Source organism: Triturus cristatus, chromosome 4_2 (assembly GCF_964204655.1).
Source record: "Triturus cristatus chromosome 4_2, aTriCri1.1, whole genome shotgun sequence".
NCBI lineage: Eukaryota > Metazoa > Chordata > Amphibia > Caudata > Salamandridae > Triturus > Triturus cristatus.
This window is the reverse complement of record NC_140586.1, coordinates 885,769,769-885,795,491: the sequence shown is the minus strand read 5'-3', so window position 1 is coordinate 885,795,491 and position 25,723 is coordinate 885,769,769. Positions and strand designations below refer to the sequence as shown.

At 42.4% G+C, this 25,723-nt stretch overlaps 1 protein-coding gene across 1 annotated transcript in view; it reads right to left on the bottom strand.

The window, feature by feature from the left end:
- Positions 1-15,096: 15,096 nt before the first annotated feature.
- The window catches only part of LOC146835342 (uncharacterized), a 103,758-nt gene continuing 93,131 nt past the window's right edge, over positions 15,097-25,723 (bottom strand). Inside the window, exon 3 of the mRNA XM_085602924.1 lies at positions 15,097-20,864. Within this exon, the coding sequence (XP_085459050.1) occupies positions 18,465-20,192 (1,728 nt within the window). The 5' untranslated portion in view covers positions 20,193-20,864 and the 3' untranslated portion in view covers positions 15,097-18,464. The remainder of the gene's footprint in view (positions 20,865-25,723) is intronic.

Sequence of the window (25,723 nt, the reverse complement as noted above, 5' to 3'; positions counted from 1 at the left end):
CTGCTTGTTCTTTGAAGTAAAATATGTGAATGACCAACTGCAAGAGAAGGGCGGTGTTGCCCAGAGCGTAATATGCATTATAAAAGAGAACACTGGTTTTCGTTCTGCAGACTGCCTCATTCAGTTGCTAAGGCTTCTGTGCGACGTAGTCTCACTCATTTGAGTTTAATAAAGATGTCTCTTTCATATTTCAGCTTCTTCTGCCAGTTTCTTTGTTGCATTACCATGAGAGCGTCTTTTATAATACTACAGCAACAGGATAACCCAAAGTCATAGGGTGCTATCCCTGGCACCGCTGGGGTCCTAAAATCCCCGGTACTTCAGTTGGCGCCCGACAGCGTGGCATCAATACAAGTGACTATCTGGAGGAGCGATCTTGTCAGAGGACAGAAATCTACTGGGAAGAACAGGACGGAAATCCACTAAGCAGGTACTACTCTGAGCACCGAGGTTCTGGGGGATTCTTTGTCTCTGCAGCCCAGTATATCTCTGATCTTTCTGACTTTGACTCTCCAAAAGATGTCACTCCCGATTAGAACCCTTTTTGGCGTGAGTATTATAAAAGACGTTTTGTTATGAAGAACTTGACAGTTAGAATTTGGATAACCTTTTTGATTATTAAGAATAAGAATTAAGTATAAGTGGGTCGCTCCCAGTCCTTTGGTTCTTTGGGTCTTTAATTTGGTTATCGCAATTACCAAAGCCGAGGCGTTGGTTTCTTGGTTTCTGATTTGGTCATTGCAATTACCAAAACCGAGGGTCTCGCATATTTGCGAGTTTATTGGTAGAGATAAACCCTTGAAGTTTGAAGCTAGATTAGTGAGCTATAAGATGCCTGATCTTAGCAAATTTGGAAATGTAGCTTTGGAATTACGAAATTTGTGCTGGCCAGCTTTTGGTTTGTATAAGTTTGGATATGCGAATTGCAATTTGCGTAGGCAGGTAATGAGGAGATATTTCTCCATTTGGTTTTGATTATAATACTTGCGTTTTCAGCAGTATTTTTGGCATGCCTGTTTTGTAAGCTCACATGGAAAAATGTGTTGCTTTTTGTTTTGAAAGGTACCATAGTGTGGGAAATATCTAAATAGGTTAGATTTAAAAACATATTTCTTCCTTGGTGATTTTGTATCCCCAGGGAATTAAAATATGACATAATACAAAACAAGGATCCTTCGTTCTGCGCAGTTTCATGAATGAAGATATGCAGAACGATTTTGTGTGGTGTTCTGCTAGGCAAAGCTAGTGAATTGAGCGCATTCACTACTTCTTGGACATGCATCTGTCTGTGGGGCTGTTTATGCAGCCTTTTGGAACACTATTGAAAAGCGTTGCTTGTAAATATGACCTACAACCAGTATTTGCAAATGGTTTGTTTCAAGTATAGTCTGTAAGCTGTTCTTTCTTTCTGTCATGCGTATTGATTTGTAAGTCAATTGTGTGTTTAAATGTCTGTGTTTTTTTATCATTAGTGCAACTTCCGTAAGTAAATTGCGACGGCGCTATTTATGAAAAATGGCTAAAGCGCGCTGTATTGTCTGTTTAACCCTTTTCTGTTTATGTCTGAAATGAGCTCAATGTGTGTTTGTGGGTCTTCTGATGTTTTCAGTCTGTTAAATAAATTGCTGGTTAGTTAATATCAAGTAGAAACTTAGGAAAAAAATCCAGAAATGAACAATGTGATGTGCTAAAATAGCTATGTGTTGCTCTTTAATTTATAGAATGAGCAATTGTGCCCATATACAAAACTGCCGTTAAAAGCTTAAAGGATAAAATTAGAAACACATTTGATAGATATAAATCAGGCCCCAAAAACGAAATTATCTATTTTTGCAAAAGTAAATAAATTTACATCATTTTCCTTAGATGCATTATATTAGATGTTCACAGGCAAACTTTTCAGCTGCAGTATATTTGATAGAAATGTTCATTCAGCCAGCACCTTCCCAGTTGAACACGGGTGAAATTTGGCAGAACAGTCTTTTTAAATGAAAGTGGCGCAAAGATGTGACGCGTTTCAAATTGGGCTTATGCGCTTAGGCTTGTGAGTTAAATGTGTCCAAAATGATAGGCAAGGGATGCAGCTTGTTTTTTATACATGGAATTATCACAAAAACGAATAATTGGGATTTTTAAAAAAGAAAATTATTAATCATGGGAAAAATTATTTTAAAAAATAAGTGCTTTTCAAAATCGTTTTTTGATATTTATAAAGCTTAATACTCATACTATGACTTCCTAGCATTAAAATTTGATTTAAGTTGTGTTGCATCGCTAAAATGACAAGCATTCGCGCGTACAATTTTCCCTTGGCGCAGGCGCAAACAAGCTCATTTTTATACAGTATAAGTTATTATTTCCAATGCCTGACTCATGGGTTATGTAATAGACATTTTGGTAATGCATATTACGCAAGAAAATTGTAGGATATTCATTTTTTAATGCTTAAAATATCAAAGTCGAATTTGGGTAAAAAGGACTGTTTCAATTGCATTTTCTTTCATTCAGAGTACTGTTTAAAGTGTCTCAGGCTTCAGTAAATGCATACGTTTAGGTTTTGATATATATTTACAGGTTGTGCCTTCTTATGATTCAATGAGTCAATGTGCCAGTACAAAGGCTTGTTTCAATATCAGGGTTGAAGGTTCTAACTTTAGCTGTGTCTGTCACGATACTACTGAACATGCTATGAAAAACAAGACCTTTTTTTTAAAAACTTGGGGAAATTAAATAAAATATGGTGTTGCAACCCGCAACTATTTGATGTTAATACAAAACGGCCTTAATGAAGTTAGCACCCACATAGAGAAAGAGAAATGGAGAATTGTTTTTTGATGAAGGAAAAAGAGGATGTTTGTGAGCAGGTACGTGATGAAGTCAGTAATGATAGAGGGGTGGAGAAATGTAGAACTACGGTTATAGGAACTGGGTAATGCGTAGGAAGGAGAGGAACGATTGGGAAAATAGAATGCCATGGAGGGAAGAGAGATGATGAACGGGGAGTAATAAAGACATGAAGAGTAGCATGAGGAAGGTTGTATTGACGAAGGGAATAAAGAGGAATATGGTACTGGTTTGAGTAAGTAGGAGAGGAAAGATGAGATTGCAGGTTCTAGCAGTAGGGGTGAAAATATTGTGATTACCTGGCGGGAGGCACTGAGTTTCATATGCTAATATAAAAGGGACTAACAGAGCTCGAATAAAGGCAAATGACTAAATGATGAAGAAAATATCACAACTCATTGTGAATACAATTCACTTAAGGTTGATGAAATGTATACCATTGCATAGGATTACAACAAGCATTTATTCTAAAAACTGGTATGTGTGTTATTAAGTTTTGTGAATTATTCACAGTACATGTAGTTTAACAATCTGGGAATAGGGATCATTTTTTTAGCGCCTAAAAAGGAGAAATTATTTTTCAACATAGAGCGAATTATTGCAAGTTAGGAGGGATTAGGAAGGCCTTCTGGCTTTGACGAATTCAGAGTGTCAGAAGCTGGGGGTTGGGAGCTGCGGAGCAACTCGGTCAGGCTGCTGAGATGCTATCTTTAGTGTAAACAATGAGTAGGCTGCCACGTTGACTTTTATGACCTTTTAAATTAGGGCCTTGCCTCTGTGGAATGCAGAATGACCTTGCTACACGGGCCTCTAAAGGTGGGGTTTCTGGTTTCTCCATAGCATCACTAAAACTAAAGAACTTAATTCCACTGGGAAAAGGGGTTTTCTTTGAAAGTCCAAACATCATGTTAAATGCTTTGCTGATACATTGGTGCTCTAAAAAAAAGGAAATAGAATGATGCCTGCTATAGTTGCTCTTATTTAACAGAAAACGAAGTGTTGCATTAAGTCTTAGACAGAAAACAAGATGCAGCCTTTTTCTAAAATTTCTTTAAGGCTACATGCCTACGTGAAAATGCATTGCCAATTAAGACTTCTTTTTCACAGTGGAAATTGTAGGTGCCAAATTACTATGGAGTGTCAGTGTAACGATTTTTTATTTCTAGAAATGTAAAACTTGAGTGGCTGGATGTTGAAAGGACTGACAAGAGGGTAACAGTTAAGTAATGCAATTTATTTTTGTGTATTTGGTTCTATCATGAATTGTTCTTGCTGGTCCTGTATGTTAGAAAAGAAACAGTAGAGTTATGTTTGACAGCAGATTTCCATTGCCTGGTGATCTACTGTCAAAAAGGAGGGTAAGTATTTTAAACCTGACAAATTAAACAGGCCCAAATATTGGGTTTTGGGCTGCAGTTTTACAGTGCATAAAGTACATGACATGGTGTTGTGTGTCACCGCTTTTTTACATATGCTATTGTTTTGTCTATGCTTTTTTGTGCTTGATATACAGCAAGTATATCTGATGGCTTGATGTTTTGTGCGTTTTTATTATTTTTTGCATGTTTTCGTTGTATGGGGATGGTCATGACGATGCCCATCGCTACGCAACAGTTGGTTGAACTTGTTCTGGTTACTAAATTCCACAGCTAATGATATTTCATGCTGTGAACATGAGAGACAACACTTCACCAGTGCATGTCTAAATTGGCTATAATGGTATTACAGAAAACTAAAAGAGATCTACAGGATCAAAGTGTGTCACCTGTCACGTTATACTGCCCTTCCTTAAAGGAACAGGCAGCCCTACATTTATGTATCCTTGATTGGACCTAAGGATGAAATTATAGATCTGTGACTCAAGGTGGCCTAATTTCTATATTACATGAGGTAATGGTGTCCTTTCTCCTAAGTAGTATATGGCCTTTGCTTCTTAAAAGGAAACTAGGTTTTCATTTTTCCCTGCAGAAGGAACTGGAACATTACCTAAGATTACCGTATATGGTGTAGTCGCCAGCGGTAGAGTTAAAATGTATGTGACTTTGGCCTTTTGTGTATCACCCGTACTCTTGGTGATGTCACATGCCTGACTACTAAATTCTTGTCCTTCCTATAGATTTTTATTTTTTATTGCTTTTGTTTCTTCCCTGCCCAATGTCGCATTATGCTTAGTGATTGGGGATTTTAGTTGTGTCCTAGTTCCAATTCCCTTTTCCGTATTCCTTTCACCAGTCAGCCCATTTATTATTGTAGGTGTATTGTTCAGGTACATACTTCCAGACTGCAGTGATGCACCAGGAACCCCCATATTATGTACAATTCCCTTTTGTATGACCAGACTGGTTTCTAAGAATTTTCCTTAGGCCTGCTTCAATGTTTTCCAGCCTGACTGTCAGGATAGCGATAGCCTGGCTAACTGACTCAATATTATAGTAAGACAAGTTTTCCATACCAATAGGGGATATCTTGCGTTTACCCTTTTGAACATGACGAATTTTCAATGTCTATTTTTAATGTGGTTTTTACCCTTTTTGTTCCTGCTGCTTTAATTTTTGGTGGGATCAGATGTGTTCTAATCATGCAAATATCAGGACCCTCTAGTTCTTGTCTTTTGTTTTCATATCTGACTATTAGCCTGTGTATTGCCTAGTGCACCTGATATGAAAGGTTTCTACATGCCTATGATAATCTGTACCATGTGATTTCTCTATTGAAATGTCCTAGATAAGGAATTTAGAAACACTTAAATGTAATCATTCAGGAAAAAAAATGTGTGTTTGCCCTATTAGACAATGCCACCATATGTGAAGACATCCATTTTAGATAGAATTCTCGTGTAGTTATCTACCCTTAGATGATGAAGGCTCTCACACGGAAACCCAATTGAAAAGCTTAGAGGCACTGTTTTGCCTACTGCCTTTTTATTTTATTTGTATTGCTTCCTAAGAAAGACAGTATATTCTGGACCAAAATTGTCCCATGGCGTGTGGCCACTCCCTTGAAGGACCGCAGGCCACCTGTTTACAGTCCCCTTGTTATACAACGAACTGGTTAAAGCATCACGCTTGCTTCGTCATAAGGCGTTCAACATCAGAAAAGATGGAGGAGCTGGTTTTGCCACAGAACCAGAATTTCAGTACAAAAGAGCGCCTGTCATGTGCTGGTAACCTCTGACAGTGTGCAGTCCCTTGAGCCCCTTGGCCTGAGTTTTTGGCCACACATACCCCCTCTTTCCCTTTGCTCCAATGGAAGTGCAGTGCACCGGCGGATCCAAGATTGACAGAAGGCACTACATTCCAGTGCCCATGAAAGAGCAGCCTGAGCGTCCTCTGACACCGAATGATGAGTGTTGGATCCTGAGAATGGTCCCGGGTCTGCACAAGATGATCTGTGCCCATGACCAATGAAGAGCATATTATTTGTAGTGTCTGCAGCAGAGGAAAGACACAGGTGCACTGCCTTGAAACATTGAGACCGTGAGCTGTGAGTGTTTGCCAGGAGGGCACTCCAACTGAGCAGTACTTTCTTTTTTCATGAAAGGCTTGAATGAAGAGGCCCATGCAAAAGAAAACAACAGAAGAAGATTTGATGGACAATAGAAGCCTGCCAGAGAGGCTTTTTGAACGGACTCTGGGCATAGGTGGTTTCACGAGAGGTTTCCGTGTGATTGTATAGACTAGGTGTTAGAAGACTGTTTGTTCTGCTGGCATTGTCTAGTATAAGCAGAATAAAATCCATTTTCTGTGGAAAGGTGCCCCCTTTTCACCTCAGAGCATTGATGAGGGTCACCACTGTTTCACCTGAACATACAAAATGTATAGGAGCCCTAAAATGTTACTAAATATTTCTTTTGTAATAGTGGTCGCTATTTTCTCCCGTTGTCTAAATATTCTTAATAATGTGTTTTCTAGTGGGTTTTAAACATGACGTTGTCATTTATGGGTGGGATTGTTTTTCTCTACCCAATTGACTTCTGCACCCGCTTCTCAATCTATGTCTTTTTCCCACTACTGTTTCTTTGCACTCTTTTCCTGAACATGAGCAGGTTAAAAGATCAGAATTCGTAAGCAATTCTTCTATACAGCTTCTGCATCGACACTAGTTAGGAGTAAACATCACTAATTGTTGGGGGTGTGATCTTATGCCACCTAGATAGAGGTATTCCTTATTTTGTCCTGCCATATGTGGCCTTTGTGCTACTACATGTGTCCCGTGAGAGTCGCTAAGTAACAGGATGATGCTACAGCAACATCTCCATGACTTCATGTCTGTAGACCTGGACTAAGATCAGTATGAGTATAGTGATTGCCTATGTAAGGGCAAAAGGAGGGTCTGTCGTACTTTGGTATTTGGGACCACGTAGGAGACAGGGCCCTACCCCTGTTTATTCATGTATTAGCAAACCGCGATTGGTCAATGCGGTATTTACAAGCGCATTGCATAACGTCCCATTGCCAAATGCACTATGTATACGTTATTATACATTGACTCCGTGGGTTCCATCTTGGAGTGGTGGCCATCTTATAAGTTGCCCTCACATAGACAAACACATTATAAGAAAGTATGGGCCTTTAGAATACATGTACTTTCTGCTTGACTTCTCCATGACCTGGGCAGCTGGTCTCCGCTGCCCCAGGTCAGTCCGGTCTCACGAGCTCCCCTTCCTCCGGCCACCTGTGATTAGCATCAGGGCTTGACACACCATAAAGTCCTTTCATCGCACACAAGCCTCCGGCTAATCACTTTCGCACCTGCTTGTTCCTGCTTTATGGCCTGTTTCTCAAAACAGGAGATGCTCATGTTTATTGGGGTCAGATGTGGGATCTGAGCCTTGCTCGGTAAATAATTGCGGCTGGCTGAACTGAAATGTGAGATTGCAATCACGACTCTGCTTGTTCTTTGAAGTAAAATATGTGAATGACCAACTGCAAGAGAAGGGCGGTGTTGCCCAGAGCGTAATATGCATTATAAAAGAGAACACTGGTTTTCGTTCTGCAGACTGCCTCATTCAGTTGCTAAGGCTTCTGTGCGACGTAGTCTCACTCATTTGAGTTTAATAAAGATGTCTCTTTCATATTTCAGCTTCTTCTGCCAGTTTCTTTGTTGCATTACCATGAGAGCGTCTTTTATAATACTACAGCAACAGGATAACCCAAAGTCATAGGGTGCTATCCCTGGCACCGCTGGGGTCCTAAAATCCCCGGTACTTCACCCCCTTGGGAGGTCCCCTATCAATGAGTGTGTACATGACATCATTCCAGTTGCCGCCCATAATTGTGAGACATTTGTAAAGTGTGAGCCCAAACATCCATGAAACTTTCAATAAACGTTTGGGATAGTGGGGGGTAACATATATACTACTCACCACGATGTGTTCTCCATTGCGGGAACCACGCACTATGATATATCTCCCATGGATGTCTGTACAGTGAGCAATATGTGTGAACGATGTTCAGAGATGAATTAAAAGGGCCACGCCCCTGCAACCTCGATTAAATCCTGCTTGATATACATGGTCGTAACCATAGCGGGCTAAACATGGTGAAGCGTTCAACCTTTTAAAGACCAAGTTTACCACTGCTCCTATACCACATCATCTAGATCCCATTCAACTCTATTTCGTGGAAGCTGATGCTTCACAAAATCCTGACTTTACCTCATTTTAGTTGCTTTGCAAAAACTCATACTCCCATTGAAGTCAGCTCACGTCCGTGGACCTCTAACATAAACGCTGGTTCCTAATCAACGGTTGTCAATATTGAATGTGTATTAGTACCCTCACCACGTGATTTTGGAAATGAATTGATGATTTCTATTAGTTGTTATTTTGAAAGACCTATCGAACATGCCCTGAAGAAGGAGCCTGTATGTGATATATAGGATCTCCGAAACGCGCGTCGGCGCTGGTCTTGTGTAATTATTATTGTTTCATTGTCTTGTACATTGTTTTCTTACATAACATTATTCTCTCCTTTTGTAAACTGTGATGTTTTTCTTTTTGTAAATTGTGAGGTTTATTGTTACAGTTTGGTATTGTGTTATTTATCATTACGGTGTGGGTCTTTTTAGATAGGATGTAATTCTGTTTTATGATCAAAAAATAACATATTATATGTAATAACACACACTCGATATAAAAAATACACATGTATATGTTTCTCAAAAAATGAAAAAATGAAGAAAAAAACAAACAAATAAATAAATTGATCTAACTTTTGTACACTGTTGACTGTGGGTTTTGCATTATTATATGGACTTTTCGCCTAAGATTGAAATAGATAGGTGTAGGAAGTTCTGTTGTATTTTATAGGTTACTTCCCTGTATCTTCCTCACACATGTGAATTAGTCAGGGTCCCTCTGTTGTTGTTTATTGTTTTCCTCTTTGCCCTCAAGTGCACTCTTCCCTCTGATCACATGCATACACAACTATGCACACATACAAACACACACATGCATTTACACACACATATGAACATATACAAACACACACAGACACGCATAAACATATGCATATACATGCACACCAACATACCAACCCCACATACACATATAAACAAGCACGCACACCAACATACTCAAACACATATACATACACACAAACATGCATACACAGACATAGGTATACACACAAACATATGTGTACACATCCATGAAGACAAATGAACACAATGACACACCCATACTTGCACACCAACACACACATGCATACAAAAACATATACACATACAAACACACACACATGCATACACACACAGATATATACATATAGACACACACACTATGCACACACACGCATCTCCCGTACTGTCTCAGGGGAAGAGTCGGTGTCAGCTGTCTCCTAGAGGGAGATCTCGCATGAGACAGTAAGACTCAGACACATGTGGCGGTGGGGAGAGACAGACATGCCTCCCTGTAATTGTGTTGTTGCAAGATGGTGACTATCTTCTGCCACTGGTGCGTTCAGATAAGCGGCAGGAAGTTCGTCGGACACATGCACTGGTTTCAATTTCGAGAAAGTGGGGTGAACATTTCACAGATTGGGAGTGTGTGTCAGCACGTGTTTCTCCTTCACGGCAAGGCCAATCAGTAAGTTTTGTTTAACCGTGTGGTCATGAATCCTTTAATTGCATAAGTGAGCGGGTATGGATGTAAACAAAAATGTAACACTAATACCACATTTTCTGTCACTCTTGTGAACAGGTTTGCTGTGAATGTATGAATGAGAATGGCGTTTTAGAATACGTTGCATGGAAAAGGGTCAACATGGTGTATACGTGTTTTTGGGTGTTTTTTTATTAATTAATTTTTTATTGCATGGTCAACGTCATGATATACCGGATTCGGATGCTTCATTGCAGATCAGTTGTTTGGCCCGTGGTTAATTACGAGTTTAGAAAATACTTTTGTATTGTTTCGATTCTTTTTGTCTCTGCCCTATCTCTTGGCTGCGTCCTTACTCTCTCCCATCTTCTCTCTCCACCTCTTTGCTACATATTCTCTCGCAATGTTTTCATTTTCCCCAACTCTCCTCTTTACTCTCTCTAATTCTTTTTTTGTTCCTTTTCTGTCTCTGTCCCTTCTCTCCTCTTTCTCTCCCCACCTGTCCCTTCTCTAACCCCACTCCTCTTCCTCTGCCCGCCCCCCCATCCCTCTCTCTCGCAGTACTGCAGCATAGGCAGCACCAGGTCTCTGATGCCTTCTCAGTGTTGGCCCTGGGGGTGGAGGAGGTAAGTCAGCCCCCCAAGTGAATCCCATTATCAACAGATAGTGAACCTCTATTTACCAACAAGTACGGAGCGGTCTCGGGTGACGGCTGATGCGAACAGTGATCTGCTCTCGGCCCCGGCAGGGCCTGTGGGGTGGGGGCGTTACCTTACACTAGGAGAGGAAGTAAAAGTGATATCCTCCCCCCCACTCCACCACTGTCTCTCCTCACCCTCCACCTCTCTCTCTCCTCCACTTCTGATTCCCTTCCAACTCGGTCTCTCCTTACCCTCCACCTCGGTCTCTCCTTACCCTCCACCTCGGTCTCTCCTTACCCTCCACCTCGGTCTCTCCTCACTCTCCACCTCGGTCTCTCCTCACTCTCCACCTCGGTCTCTCCTCACCCTCCACCTCCGTCTCTCCTCACCCTCCACCTCGGTCTCTCCTCACCCTCCACCTCCGTCTCTCCTCACCCTCCACCTCCATCTCTCCTCACCCTCCACGTGTCTCTCCTCACCCTCCACCTCACCCTCCTCACCCTCCATGTGTCTCTCCTCACCCTCCATGTCTCTCCTCACCCTCCACGTGTCTCTCCTCTACCTCCACACGTGTCTCTCCTCACCCTCCACGTGTCTCTCCTCACCCTCCACACGTCTCTCCTCACCCTCCACACGTGTCTCTCCTCACCCTCCACACGTGTCTCTCCTCACCCTCCACACGTGTCTCTCCTCACCCTCCACACGTGTCTCTCCTCACCCTCCACACGTGTCTCTGCTCACCGTCCACACGTGTCTCTGCTCACCCTCCACATGTGTCTCTCCTCACCCTCCACACGTCTCTCCTCACCCTCCACACGTCTCTCCTCACCCTCCACACGTCTCTCCTCACCCTCCACACGTCTCTCTCCTCACCCTCCACACGTGTCTCTATTCACCCTCCGTGTCTCTCCTCACCCTCCACGTGTCTCTCCTCACCCTCCACATGTCTCTCCTCACCCTCCACATGTCTCTCCTCACCCTCCACGTGTCTCTCCTCACCCTCCACGTCTCTCCTCACCCTCCACGTGTCTCTCCTCACCCTCCACATGTCTCTCCTCACCCTCAAAACGTGTCTCTCCTCACCCTCCACAAGTGTCTCCTCACCCTCCGCCTCACCCTCCACATGTGTCTCCTCCTCACCCTCCACGTGTCTCTCCTCACCCTCCACATGTCTCTCCTCACCCTCCAAACGTGTCTCTCCTCACCCTCCACACGTGTCTCTCCTCACCCTCCACGTCTCTCCTCACCCTCCACACGTCTCTCCTCACCCTCCACACGTCTCTCTCCTCACCCTCCACACGTGTCTCTATTCACCCTCCGTGTCTCTCCTCACCCTCCACGTGTCTCTCCTCACCCTCCACATGTCTCTCCTCACCCTCCACATGTCTCTCCTCACCCTCCACGTGTCTCTCCTCACCCTCCACGTCTCTCCTCACCCTCCACACGTGTCTCTCCTCACCCTTCACACGTGTCTCTCCTCACCCTTCACATGTGTCTCTCCTCACCCTTCACATGTGTCTCTCCTCACCCTCCACAAGTGTCTCCTCACCCTCCGCCTCACCCTCCACATGTGTCTCCTCCTCACCCTCCACATGTCTCCTCCTCACCCTCCACAAGTGTCTCCTCCTCACGCTCCACGTGTCTCTCCTCACCCTCCACACGTGTCTCTCCTCACCCTCCACACGTGTCTCTCCTCACCCTACACGTGTCTCTCCTCACCCTCCACGTGTCTCTCCTCACCCTCCACGTGTCTCTGCTGCACACCTCACACTGCTGCACGCCACACACTGCTGCACGCCTCACACTACTGTATGCCTCACACTGCTGCACGCCTCACACTGCTGCACGCCTCACACTGCTGCATGCCGCTGCACGTCACACACTGCTGCACGCCTCACACTGCTGCACGCCACACACTGCGCAACGCCGCACACTGCTGTACGCCGCACACTGCTGCACGCCGCACACTGCTGCATGCCGCACACTGCTGTGCGCCGCACACTGCTGCACGCCGCACACTGCTGCATGCCACACACTGCTGCACACCACACACTGCTACACGAAACATTGCTGCACGCCACATACTGCTGCACGGCACACACTGATGCAACCGGCACACTGCTGCACGCCACACACTGCTGCACACTGCTGCATTACTCACTGCTGCATGCTGCACGACACTGCTGCACGCAGCACACTGCTGCACGCAGCACACTGCTGCACGCTGCTGCACGCCACAGTGCTGCATGCCTCACACTGCTACACGAAACACTGCTGCACGCCGCTGCACGTCACAGTGCTGCATGCCTCACACTGCTACACGAAACACTGCTGCATGCCGCACACTGCTGCACGCCGCACACTGCTGCACGCCGCACACTGCTGCACGCCGCACACTGTAATTTTACAATGCCAATAGCTCAAACTCTTATAAATGCGAGACCTATTGCATTGCAAATGCTTGTGTCAATATGCAACAAGTCAGGAAGAGGCTTGTTGTCTTCTTCATTTTCTTCTGCCATGGCATAATGTTCACTGTGCTATTTCTCCAGGGGTAAGGCTTCAGCCAGTTCAACCCTTCGAGGTTCTAGTGCGTCACCTGTGTCCACCAAATAGTTCATATTAGACCCTTTCTGTACTACCTTGTATGGTTCACACCACTTCTCCTCTAAAGCTTTGGGCGATATGGGCTTCAGCACAAACACAGCTTGACCTTCCTGATACTCAATCAGCTTTGCTTTCTTGTAGTATTATTGCTTTATTAGCTCCTGGATAGCCTGACGGTTTTTCTTTGCCTGACCCATGCAGTATGCCATTCAACTTTTGAGGCCAATCACACAGTCCACCATATTATTTTGTGGAGACTTGGAAGTTCCTTTCACCCTTCCCTGATCAAGGTGAATGACAAAAATCCATGCACTTGTCTGGAATAACCTAGTTAGCAAATAAGAGACATGGCAGGAGAAGATCCCACTTGCTCCTAAATGTTCTCTTGTAAACTTACAGTATATCAAACAAACAATCCGCGGGTCTGCCGAGCTTTCAACAGTTCTAAGGCACAACCAGTACAAGCATACGACTTGTACTTAAACATAGAGGGAGTCCTTTTAAGAGGATGGAATCCCATCACCCACCGAGGTGGCATGCTTTATCATCTGGGATTTCATCTTGGTTGCAATCCCTAGTGCAACCAACGGCTTCAACACCCTCAATGTGAGGGAGGAGCTCAGGAATGTTTTACTCATCAATTGATCAGATCTCCTAAAATCCGCTTGATGCGAAGCGTAAAGAGTATTTCGGGTGAGGGCTGCAGTGCAAAGAATGTGATGTGAAAAGTGATCTAAAATTGGCTACCAAGAGAAAAAAGAGTTTATTAGTTAACTCTTGGTGTCAAGATTAAAAAACAGTGCATGTGCAGTTTTAGGAAATATTGACTGCACTAGTCCGAAAAACTGGTCTACATGTTTCAGCCATAGTGATCAATATCTCATCGTGGTCTTTCTCAAGATCTAGATAGCAGTTGCTACTGCAAAATACACATGACAGTAATGTGGTTGGAATAGATACAACCTACAAAAACCTGTAGTCTTGTTTGCCAAGAGTGTTGGTGTCACCTGTAAATGTACGGGTGAACAACTCACCTCAACTGGCAACAGCTCAGGATGTGAAGCCCCGCTCTCTCCGTCACTACCCCGGACCCCACATGAGCTGCAACCGGAGGTCACCTGTCTATCTATTCCAACCACATTACTGTCACGTGTATTACTTTGTGGGGCCTAGTTACTGCTGGTCATAAGCACTCAGCTGTCACGTCCTTCAAGAACAAGGCCTTCCTGTCCCTGTGAACACTGGACAGGATGTGGTAGAGTTTCTGTTCACACATGGGACAAATTTGTCCTACTGGGGAGGGTGTAGAATAGGTTGGGTTTGTGATAGTGTCTGCTGTTCACACATTAGCAATCTGCAGATGCTGCTGGAGAGAGTGTAGATCAGGGTGAGTTTGACGGAGAGAGAAAGAGAGTCAAGGAGAGGCTCATGTATTTCATAAAGGCGTGGCTGTTAGTGCATAAATGTTTGCACTCCTGTTTTCAGTATTTAATTGGCAGGGTCACACAGGACTTGGCATTACCCCCCCCCCCCTCCCCTCCACCCCCATTTTTAATAGTTACATGGTTGTATTGCCTTTATTCTTTACCCAGTGAAATTTTGATTTTCAAATGTGTGCTGAACTCAGTCAGCTTGTGGTTCATCTGGACACAAGAGGAAGGGACCTGGTCCAATACACTTATTTTGATCAGCGAGGATGAGTAAGTGGCGATCAACAGACTGAAATCTTCTGGCTATGAATGTCTGTGACTTACAATTTAAGTTTTGACTGACCAACAGTTTTACGTCAGACCCCACATGCCTCCTGATGAGGAACACCCTAGACATACATACATGGGACCCTAGACATACATACATGAGACCTTAGACATACATCAGAAAATAACAGAAGAGCTCACAGAATGTGAGTGAATGACTCACTCAAGATTTATTTTAAAATTCATGTATATTCCATTAGACAGATACATAAATAGTACAGAAGAATACATCAATGTAAACAAATAATTTTAACATTAACTAATCAATTCATAAACACTGGTAGGGAAACGTGGAACTGCTGCATCAAAAGCAAAATGTACATCCCACATCTAAAAATCATTATATGTTTGATTAAACATTGAAACATACACAGACTAACATAAAGGATTTCACAGTTTTTCACATCAATAGTTAAACGAAACTTGCAGAAATATGTACCATCAGCATCCTTCACCCTATTTGTGATATGAATTGTTAGGTTTAGAAGTCATTTTGCACATAAAACTCACAAACAAATATAATTCCTCTCTAGTTTCAGTATGCTCCAAACCTTTGGCCAATTAGTACAGAACGTCCATTCCATCTGCCTTTTTAGAGGAACATTATTACATAGTTATAGCTTCTCACGCTAGCTTTTTAAAATAAATATCATTTTTATTTTAAGGACACCAATATATTGAGAAACGTAGCTCAATACATAGCTGCTTACAAATTGCTATGCTTTTTTCCTGTTATCTGTTGCCTCAGCATCACAGCAACTGGCCATCACAGCGACTGTAGCTTTCACTGCAGATTCACAGAATTAAGAGGTTCACACAGACCGATATATTCTCCATCAACCAAATATTTCAATTAGTGGAACATCTTCACTGCCCTCAGCCTAGGGGAACAAGTCAATTCTCATTGAACCCCCGCCATTTCATGTAGGACAGGTAGCCATGTGGCTAGGAAGTGGTCTTTCTTTAGTCATTTGCGGAGACTCGACAGTCATTGTTTTGCAAACCCTTCAACACCAAACATGCCAAGATTGACAGGCGTCTGTCTACATAGATACGCTGTGTTCATCCGGGTATTTAACAGCAAGTAACAGTTTCATTTACAAGTTCTGAAAGTGACCTCGTTCAAGACTACAGGACGTAGACTTTCGTACTGACTGCTGTACCTGCATCTAACACCAAATTTATAAACATATAAGGATAGAAGATATTTTCACGATAACCACAGGTAGAAAAATTAAAAGGTTTTGAGGTTCTTTGGTTTGCCAACTCAAAAAGGCAAATAGATTTATTTTTAGATCTCTATTATTGGTGCCAAAGTTTTAGTTCATTAAATTATCAAAAGACTTGGCTTTACTCTAGAATACTATTTAATCATATTAATATTTAGACAGGTATCCCTATCTTGCAAGCACTGGGAGACCAAATTAAAATCTAGTCATTTGTCAGTATATTTTATAGCATCGGGATTGCTTCTATCTCTATCATATTTGAATGGGATCATTTTCTTTATTCTCATTACCTATGTTGAACAATCATTTCAAAATATGAGTCCATTATTCATCTGCTCTCTACAAAACTCTTTGAAAGATGTAAATGCTTTCCTTTGCTTTGTGCTCTGCCTGATTATCACACAGCGTCATCTCTGTGACTTTCATTAATGATCCCTCACTCTTCTGAAGAGCGGCCCTGTGCTTGGCCGGGCTATCTTGCAGCTTCATGAATTAAAGGAGTTACCGTTCTACCTGTGTGAGAGCCAAATAAACCTTGATTTTGTTTTGTGGTTCTGTGTGAAGGCAACCACATTATATAGTAAGTTAAGACAACACACTAGGATAATGTTCTTGATGATATGTAATCAAGAACTTTAGCTGCTGTCCTTGCAAACTAGAGACCTCTAATACCAGTCCTGATAATTAACTGTATCAAATGAATATGGACAAACTGATTTACCTTCCTTTGCCTCAAACTTTGAACAAGCTTAAAGTCAATGTGTGAAATTTTATAAAACATAATTTAAAAAGTGATGTCTCCAGCACTGTGCCAACTACTGTATATGTTATTTTGATTGTCTGCCTTGGCTAGGCAGGCATCACTGGGGCTGCCCTGGATTGCTCTTGCCTCTTACTGAATTGCTGATTGTACACATTTTCGCTCCTGATCGGGTTGTCCGGCTTCCAGTGTTATGCATATACTGATGGCACCCACACCCTCCTCAATTTATATTTTTTATGTAATCAGCATCTTTCTGGCAAATTTTATCTCTACTATTGCACCAAAACTCTTTCTTAATAACGTCACACGCCCATGAACGTCTGCCAGTGATAAAATAATAAACAGCATTTCATACAGCCAACAGAGAATTATTCTTTTCACACATCTTTCATGTTCATCTTCATTGCATCAGATTTTAAACATATGTGTCTCGTGATATACATTTTATCAGAAAAAAGGAAGGATTCTTTTATTATATACAAGTAACCCAAGTTGCTGCTTTTAGCATTTATAAAATAATAGTGGTACTCCTGTCTTCTGCAAGGTAGCTTTTATAGAAATATGAAGTGGTGGAATACCACAGACAGCTCAGCATGACTGATTCAGCCTTTCTTCCATCTATGTTTGGTAAAATGAGTATCTATATATTTGCTGGTAACAGAACTCCTAATTAATGAGATAAATGAGTGAATGTCATGTACTAATTAAGTGGCTGTTTGTATTATTTAATGTAGAGAACAACAACTATGCTCATATCTAGATTTTATCCTAAGATTTTTTTTGACAAATGTTGTGAAGAGCTTGCCTATTTTGCATGTTGTGTGTCAGCTTGTGTTTGCTCTTTTTGTGCTTGTGACTCCCCTGGAGTAAAGCGTCTTTACCATCCTTTTGATTGGATGACTTGTATACTTTCACTGCTCACTATTAGGAACTACCTTTGTCTTTTGAGTAAGCATTCCATGGGAGTGCATGTGTTTTGGGGTTATGGGTTTACGGGTTTTATCACTTATCCCTAAATCTAGCTGAAAATACTCGTTAGTCCAAGCATTGTTCATAGTGTTCTTTTACCAGTAGCTTGATCAGGTGTGCTTAGATGCAGTTCTTTATAACTCCTTTTCAGTCAATAAAAAAACCTCTTCTAGTCTACATTATGTTAGTCTCCCAATATATTTCCTGGTATTACATGTTTTATCCTACCTATAGAGAAATGAACAAATCACTGAGAATAGACACTTTCATTATTCTATAAATGTCTATGTTTTTCTTCTTTCCTGATAATCGGGTCTTCTACCATCTACTTTTTTAGTATCTAGTATTTGAATGTTCCACATATTTATTTTGTTATCATTTTCAGTAACTCGTTCAAACTCACAATAACTGCACCTGTTTGCTCCTGTGTGTGTCCCCACAGTTGGGTCAGTATTATTGTTGATGTTCCTGCCAAATTAGCTACATCTCTAGGATCATTTCCAAATGAGTTTTAATTATGTCGGTGTAGAATTGGTAATCAACGAAAGGCTTTCATATATTCAGTGCATTTTTATGGCTTTTCCTCGTGTGCTTTCTCTGGTGCACCCTTAGGTTTGAGGATGTATTAAAACTGCTTCTACATTCACTGCAATGGTAAGGTTTTTCCCCTGTGTGTATTCGCTGATGACTTTGCAGGGTTGTTAAATGACTAAACCTCTTCACACATTCAGTGCACTTGAATGGCCTTTCCCCTGTGTGTGTTCGCCGATGTGTTTGCAGGGTTGATAACTGACTAAAGCTCTTCACACATTCACTGCATTTGAAAGGTTTTTCCCCTGTGTGAATTCGCTGATGAATCCTTAATGATGAAGAGTCATGAAAATTACTTCCACATTCACTGCAAAGGTAAGGTTTTTCCCCAGTGTGTTTGCGCTGATGGCATTGTAGGTTTGATAATTGACTAAAGCTCTTTCCACACTCAATACAATGGTATGGTTTTTCCCCTGTGTGTGTTCGCTGATGTCTTAGCAGAGTTGAGAACTGAATAAAGCTCTTCACACATTCACTGCACTTGAATGGCTTTTCCCCTGTGTGTGCACACTGATGTCTTTGAAGAACTGATAACTGACTATATCTCTTCCCACATTCACTGCACTTGAATGGTTTTTTCCCTGTGTGTATTTGCTGATGTATTTGGAGGTGTGATAACTGACTGTAGCTCTTCACACATTCACTGCACTTGAATGGTTTTTCCCCTGTGTGTATTCGCTGATGATTCCTTAATGTTGAAGATCGACTAAAACTACTTCCACATTCATTACAATGATATAGTTTTTCCCCTGTGTGTATTCGCTGATGATTCTTTAATGTTGAAGATTGACTAAAACTACTTCCACATTCACTGCACTTGAAAGGTTTTTCCCCTGTGTGTGTTCGCTGATGTATTTGGAGGTGTGATAATAGACTAAAGCTCTTCACACATTCACTGCAGTTGAATGGTTTTTTTCCTGTGTGTATTTGCTGATGTATTTGGAGGTTTGATAACTGACTGTAGCTCTTCACACATTCACTGCACTTGAATGGTTTTTCCCCTGTGTGTGTTCGCTGATGTATTTGGAGGTGTGATAATAGACTAAAGCTCTTCACGCATTCACTGCACTTGAATGGTTTTTCCCCTGTGTGTGTTCGCTGATGTATTTTGAGGTGTGATAATCGACTGTAGCTTTTTACACATTCACTGCACTTGAATGGTTTTTCTCCAGTGTGTGTTCGCTGATGCATTTGGAGGTATGAAAACCGACTAAAGCTCTTCACACATTCATTGCAATGGTATGGTTTTTCCCCAGTGTGTGTTCGATGATGTCTTTGGAGGTGTGATAAAAAACTAAAGCTCTTTCTACATTCATTACAATGATAAGGTTTTTCCCCTATGTTTGATTGTTGATTCACTTGGAGGTTTGATAACTGACTAAAGCTCTTTATACATTCATTGCAATGGTATGGTTTTTCCCCAGTGTGTGTTTGCTGGTGTCTTATTAGGATTGATAAATCAATAAAGTTCTTCCCACATTCACTGTACTGGAATGCTTTTTCCCCTGTGTGTGTTCGCTGAGGGTGTTTTAGTTCCGATGACAAACTAAAGCTCTCGATGCATGTGCCCGATACTTCTCTCTTGGTTTGTGTCTCTAGGTCAGGTATATTTTTGTCTACATCCCTTGACTGTGCTTCCTGATTGGCCAACATGGCTGGTAAAAGACTTGTGTTATTCCAACAGAACATGTATGTGTGCAGGTTTGCTTTCTGGTTTAACAATAAAGTACAATGCTCACCAAATACCTGTCACACTCCAAATATGTCTAAGGCTTCTTTTTGGGTAATCATGTCTTTAGAATGGATAATGGTTTTGCACAGTTAGGGGTAAAGATTCATTCTCCTCCTGGTTGGTGAAAATTGTGATTCCACTCTGTATTTTAGATAGCAGAACTCCTCTTTCCTTTACACTTCAGTTGTCTGGCTCCATTCCGTTGTAATTTTCTCTAGTTCCTGTGGTTTGGCCAGAAAGAGTTTACAATACACCTACAGCACTGAATAGTGGTGATTCTTTTAGGAAGTAAAGCACTGCTGTAAACACATAATACTGATCCCATGATCAAAGCTGGCAGTGGACATCTGTTGATACAGGAGGCAGTTTGTCAATGTTGTTGCTTTAATATGCTAGAGGTAACTTCTTAGTCGAGTGGAGGTGCACAGCTCAGACTCTTACATTCACTGAATTGCTCTTGACTGCTTCTTCCAAGATCTGTCAGTTTATATTCAGGATCATCTGTATCGGACTGCTCTGATTTTTTTGTGAATACTGGAGTTCAATGTTTCATTGTTTTTGCAGATTTACAGTAGTATCTTCAATATCCATAATGCATTCATGTATTCAAGGCTTATTTTCTGTTGGACCTGAAGAGATATACAATTAATAAATGTAAGTGTAAAGGAAAGTGAATACATGATGTTTTGCTGGTTATACAAGACATCTCTTCTTTAACATAATTGAAACTTACCAAGGAATATTTCACCACACATATATTTAACTAAATTGCCTGTTGAACACCTCACACCTTATTTACTTCAGCAAAGGAGGTTATTTAACAGTGTTCACAGAGTAACTCAGTAAACAAGCATTGGCATAGCCAATAGGTCTCGTCTTTGGGACCTTATAAGTGTTTAGCCATGCGACAGTTGATGTACCAAGGATATTGTGCTGCATAACTAAATACTTATAAGGTCCCAAAAGTGAGACCTATTGGCTATGCCAAAGCTTGTTTTTGTTTTCTTTTAAGCAAGAATGTTGCTTTTAAAAAAACCTGGTGATATCTTCGGGAGTTTGGCAATGAATTGTTCACCCGAGAATGCATTTATCCACAGAGGTTACTACTGCATGACAGCAGGCACTTTTTTTGAGTCGCTTTATAAGGCAGAGAAAAGTGGGCAGCGCAGGGAGGACGGAGCAGCAACCCCACTAGCTTGCTGAATCAGGGGGCCTATTTATGGGTGTGGGGAAGAGGAGATTGTCTGTAATTTGTTCATTGTGTGCACGTCACGCGAGGGCATTATCTTCAGATAATCTGGCCGGCCTTTGTCTTCCCTTTGCTATGCAGGGAAAGGCGTCGCAAACGTCATGGCCTCAAGTCCAGCATAGGCTCATTTTTAAATGAAATAAGAAGGGGGGTAGGGTGGGTGGCCAAAACAACCTCAAATTTAAAACAAAAGGTTTGGAGGTCATTCATTACAGATAGCAGACAGGAGCAGCTGGTTCACATGAGATGCCCTCCACATTTATGTGTGAAACATATTGTATTTATCACCAGGGTACACTTCCACATAAAACTATAATCATCAGAATAGAAAGGAGTGTTGTAATAAATGCTAGGATGGTTTAACAGTCTCACATAGGCTCCTTTCCGTGGGCATTATGCCTTAAAAACGCATTTCTTTAAAATTCAACACTAGAGTCCTCAAAACACAATGACGTAATCTTCGCGCTGTGCACACTACCTGAATTTATTTCATTGAGAGCCAGCCTCTTTTTTCCACCTCATGTCGTCATGCAAACTGTCCTCCTCTTGCAGCCACAAATTTATATGATATATACCGTCAGTGGAAGCAGATGTTTTCTTTCAAAACAGAGCCAAGAAGCAGTGTAACGGCAAAGAAATGGTATAGCAATGATATAGCGCCTACTAGTTACTACCCATCACGAGGTGCTGATGCATCTTACGGAAAAAATACTCATAACTGGACAAATCAGGATATATCACATTATTTAACATAATATACCGCCGCACACTTGCCCGAGTAAATGTCTTACCCCTTATGATTTCTTTGTAGACCTTGGTGAGGAACTGCATGGCCTTGGCCTTGGCCTTGACCGCCCGGCTGGAGGTCATAAGCAGCCCACCTCGGGCCGGGTCCTCGCCCAAGCCCCGGAGAATGGTGGTATAGGCGTCCTGCATGGAGGACAGCTTGTCTTCAGGCTCCTTTGCCCCGTCCTTGGTGCACGTCAAGAAGTTGCACTGCTTTAGTGCCTTCTTTACCTCGGCCACGGGAATGCTGTAGGTGCTCGGGCAGTTGCACTTCATTTCCACGCTGATGAGGTGGAAGCCGTTCATCTGCTCGACCGGGACGTGCTGCTCGCATTGCATGGTTGTTAGGTCGCGGGGGTTTGGAGTGCTTTTAGGCACTGCGGGTACTCAGCGGTTTCTGCTGCCGGTAGCGGCTGCTGGACGCGCTTGGATGAGGGTTGCACTAGGTTGCTTCTGCTGCTGGCTCTGGGTAACCTTGATTGGCACTACGATGGCACTAGCTTGGGATAAGCTACCAATGGTGAGCCAAGGTATAGTGTGTGCATGTGGGTCCTCGTGTTTTAATGGTGTGCGAGTGAGGCACTAGTGATGTTAGCTTTTCACTCTCACTATTTATTAGTGTTGGCTGCAGTGACATGCATGATTACCAACTTCAGTTTTCCGGGCGTGGAGTACCAACACGTCTCCTCCTGGCATACATGCTAAATGTATATATTTTTGTAGCAGTATATTAAAATATCTTGAGCATTACTTAAACAAAAAGTAATACACATTTATAGAAATCTATCTACAGGACCCAGAGGCTATGTTTTACTACAACGACAGCCTACAAGACAGGGTAGAAATACTGCATGTGAACCAAGTGCGCCCATGCTGATTAAAAACAGATGGTTCCTGGCGCCCGCTGCTGGCTCCCAAGAGCAAAACGCTCTGGAAGTAAACCTTTGAAAAGAAGCTGGGACATCGACACGCCTTTGGCCAATTGCGTTCTGAAGCCAGACGCAAAGGCCAATAGCGTGTGAGCACAACATGCACGCGCTTTGAAGAAAGCTGAAGTGATTCCAAGAGGTCGATTTCCTATGCACCTCAGACTCTGCACTGTATGCTCTCAGCTCTGTATGCACCTCAGACTATGCTCTGTATGCTCTCAGCTCTGTATGCACCTCAGACTCTGCTCTGTATGCTCTCAGCTCTGTATGCACTTCAGACTCTGCACTGTATCCTCAGTCTCCTCTGTATGCACCTCCCTGCGCAGAAACCACAACAGGAGATATTAGATCTTCCCAAAGCTATTGTGACTAAGTTGAAAACTCTCATACCCCCTAAGAAAATACATTGGACAACGTTAGCGTCTTGTAAACAGAAAGCTTCTGATTTCTTTACACGATTTGAAGAGACATTCCAAGACTTTAGTGGGCAGTCATTGACACATGACACGGGTAAGCATCTGTTCGTCGACAAATTTGTCACTAACATGTTGCCAGAAATAGCTAGTTGCCTAAAGGCCAGCGAGAGTTTGTGGACTACGTCTTCCCCAGTCTCCCTTTTGACTATGGCCCAGTATTATGAGCGTCAGGAATTGGAAGGAAAGGGCAAAGAAGATAAGAAGGTTAAGGATTCAAAAACTAAAGTTATGTTGGCTCAAGTATATGGTCCACTATTCAGAGCTAGTGGTAGAGGCGGACATGCAGTATATACATGTGGTGCACCCCCTCTCTCTCTCGATCAACTTTGTCTTCTGATCAGTGTGCTTATTGTAAAGAGATTGGACATTGGTGTTCCGAGTGCCCCCTTTTGCGAGGTCAGCAGTATCATCGGGATAGAGGAAGTATGAGATGACACGCAGGAAATTCAGGGCATAGGGGAGGAATAGGAACTCGTCCCAGGTTTGAGGCAGTTGAACACGGGCCAAATTATTCTAATACCTTTGATAGGCGAAATCAATATCAAATGTCAGATTATTCGGCTGATGGTCTTAGGGATTCTGACTATGCATAGGAATGGCTAGGATGGGGTAAAGAACCGGTTGAGGTTCCAGTAGATCAGAAAGGTCCGTATGTTGATGCAAATGTCTTGGGCTGTACTGATCGGTTTCTGGTTGATACAGGTTACTCGTAGTGCTCTGTCTAAAACATTGGTTCTTAGGGCTCCCCTGTCTGGTACAATGATAACATCCACAGGATTCGATGGGGCACCTACATCTAGCCCACTGTCACAGCAACTTGCATTTAGTCTTGATAAATTCACTGCAGCATGTCCATTTCTGCTTTCCCCTACTACGCCGGATAATATTGTGGGCACTGCTATGCTTAAATATTTCCGTGCTACAATACGTTGTTCACCAGAAGGTGTGCGTGTTATTTTAAATGATAACTATCCAATGGTTGAGAGGTCTTGTCTCATTAACGAGGATATCGCTCTGGCATCCTTACCTAGTACTTTATGGGCTACATTAGATACAGTAGTGGGACAAATGGTTATTCCACCAGTGCATATTCAAGTGAAGGAAGGTGCTTTGTTGCCTCTACTGAAGAACTGGCAGGGATATATGACCAAGGAAGTGAGTAGAAGATATCCCTCAGCAATTGCAGTTTCAATCTTGGAAGGCGAAGAACCAGGCATTTCCCTTCTTGTAAACCACCTTGGTGTAAGTGGCAGCCAAGTCAGCCCGGGCTAGGACCAGGTGTGGTACGAATTCATTATTGATTTACGAGAGGTTAACAAAATCGTGGTGACCCAATACCCGGTAGTGTCTGACATCACGACACTTCTTATTATGGTTCCTCCTACTGCCACTACATTTACTGTAATTGATTTGAAATATACTACTTTCTCAATACCTATTCATCCTGACAGCCATTATGTGTTCTGCTTCACTTTGAATATTAAATCATACAGATTCTGTAGAGCTCCACAAGGGTATACAGAGAGTCCTAGCATTTATAGCCAGGTATTGAAAAGGCAGCTTGATTCTTTTCCTGTGCTGAAAGGGGTGGCTCTTATTCAATTTGTCGATGATATCTTTTTGGCTGCCGATACCCCTGAACCGTGCAAAGAAGGAACACTGTCACTATTATCATTTCTTGCCCTTCATCATCACAAAGTTTCTCAGAAGAAATTGCAATTTTGTAGACAGCAGGTTACCTATTTAGGTCGCCTCCTGTCTAAGGAGGGACGTGTACTCACACCAGACCACATTCAGACCATTTTAGACACTCCTGTGCCCCATACTCAGAAGGATGTTCGTGCACTGATTGGCCTTACTTCTTTTTGTAGACAGTGGATCCCTCGCTTTTCGTACATTATTAAACCCTTGTTGGCCCTTTTGACTAAAGACACTCCGATGCCTCTCCCATGGACTACTGAGTGCCAGAATGCCTTCCAACAGCTACGTCAAGCTCTTTGTTCTGCACCAGTATTAGGAACTCCAGACTACACTAAGGCTTTCACACT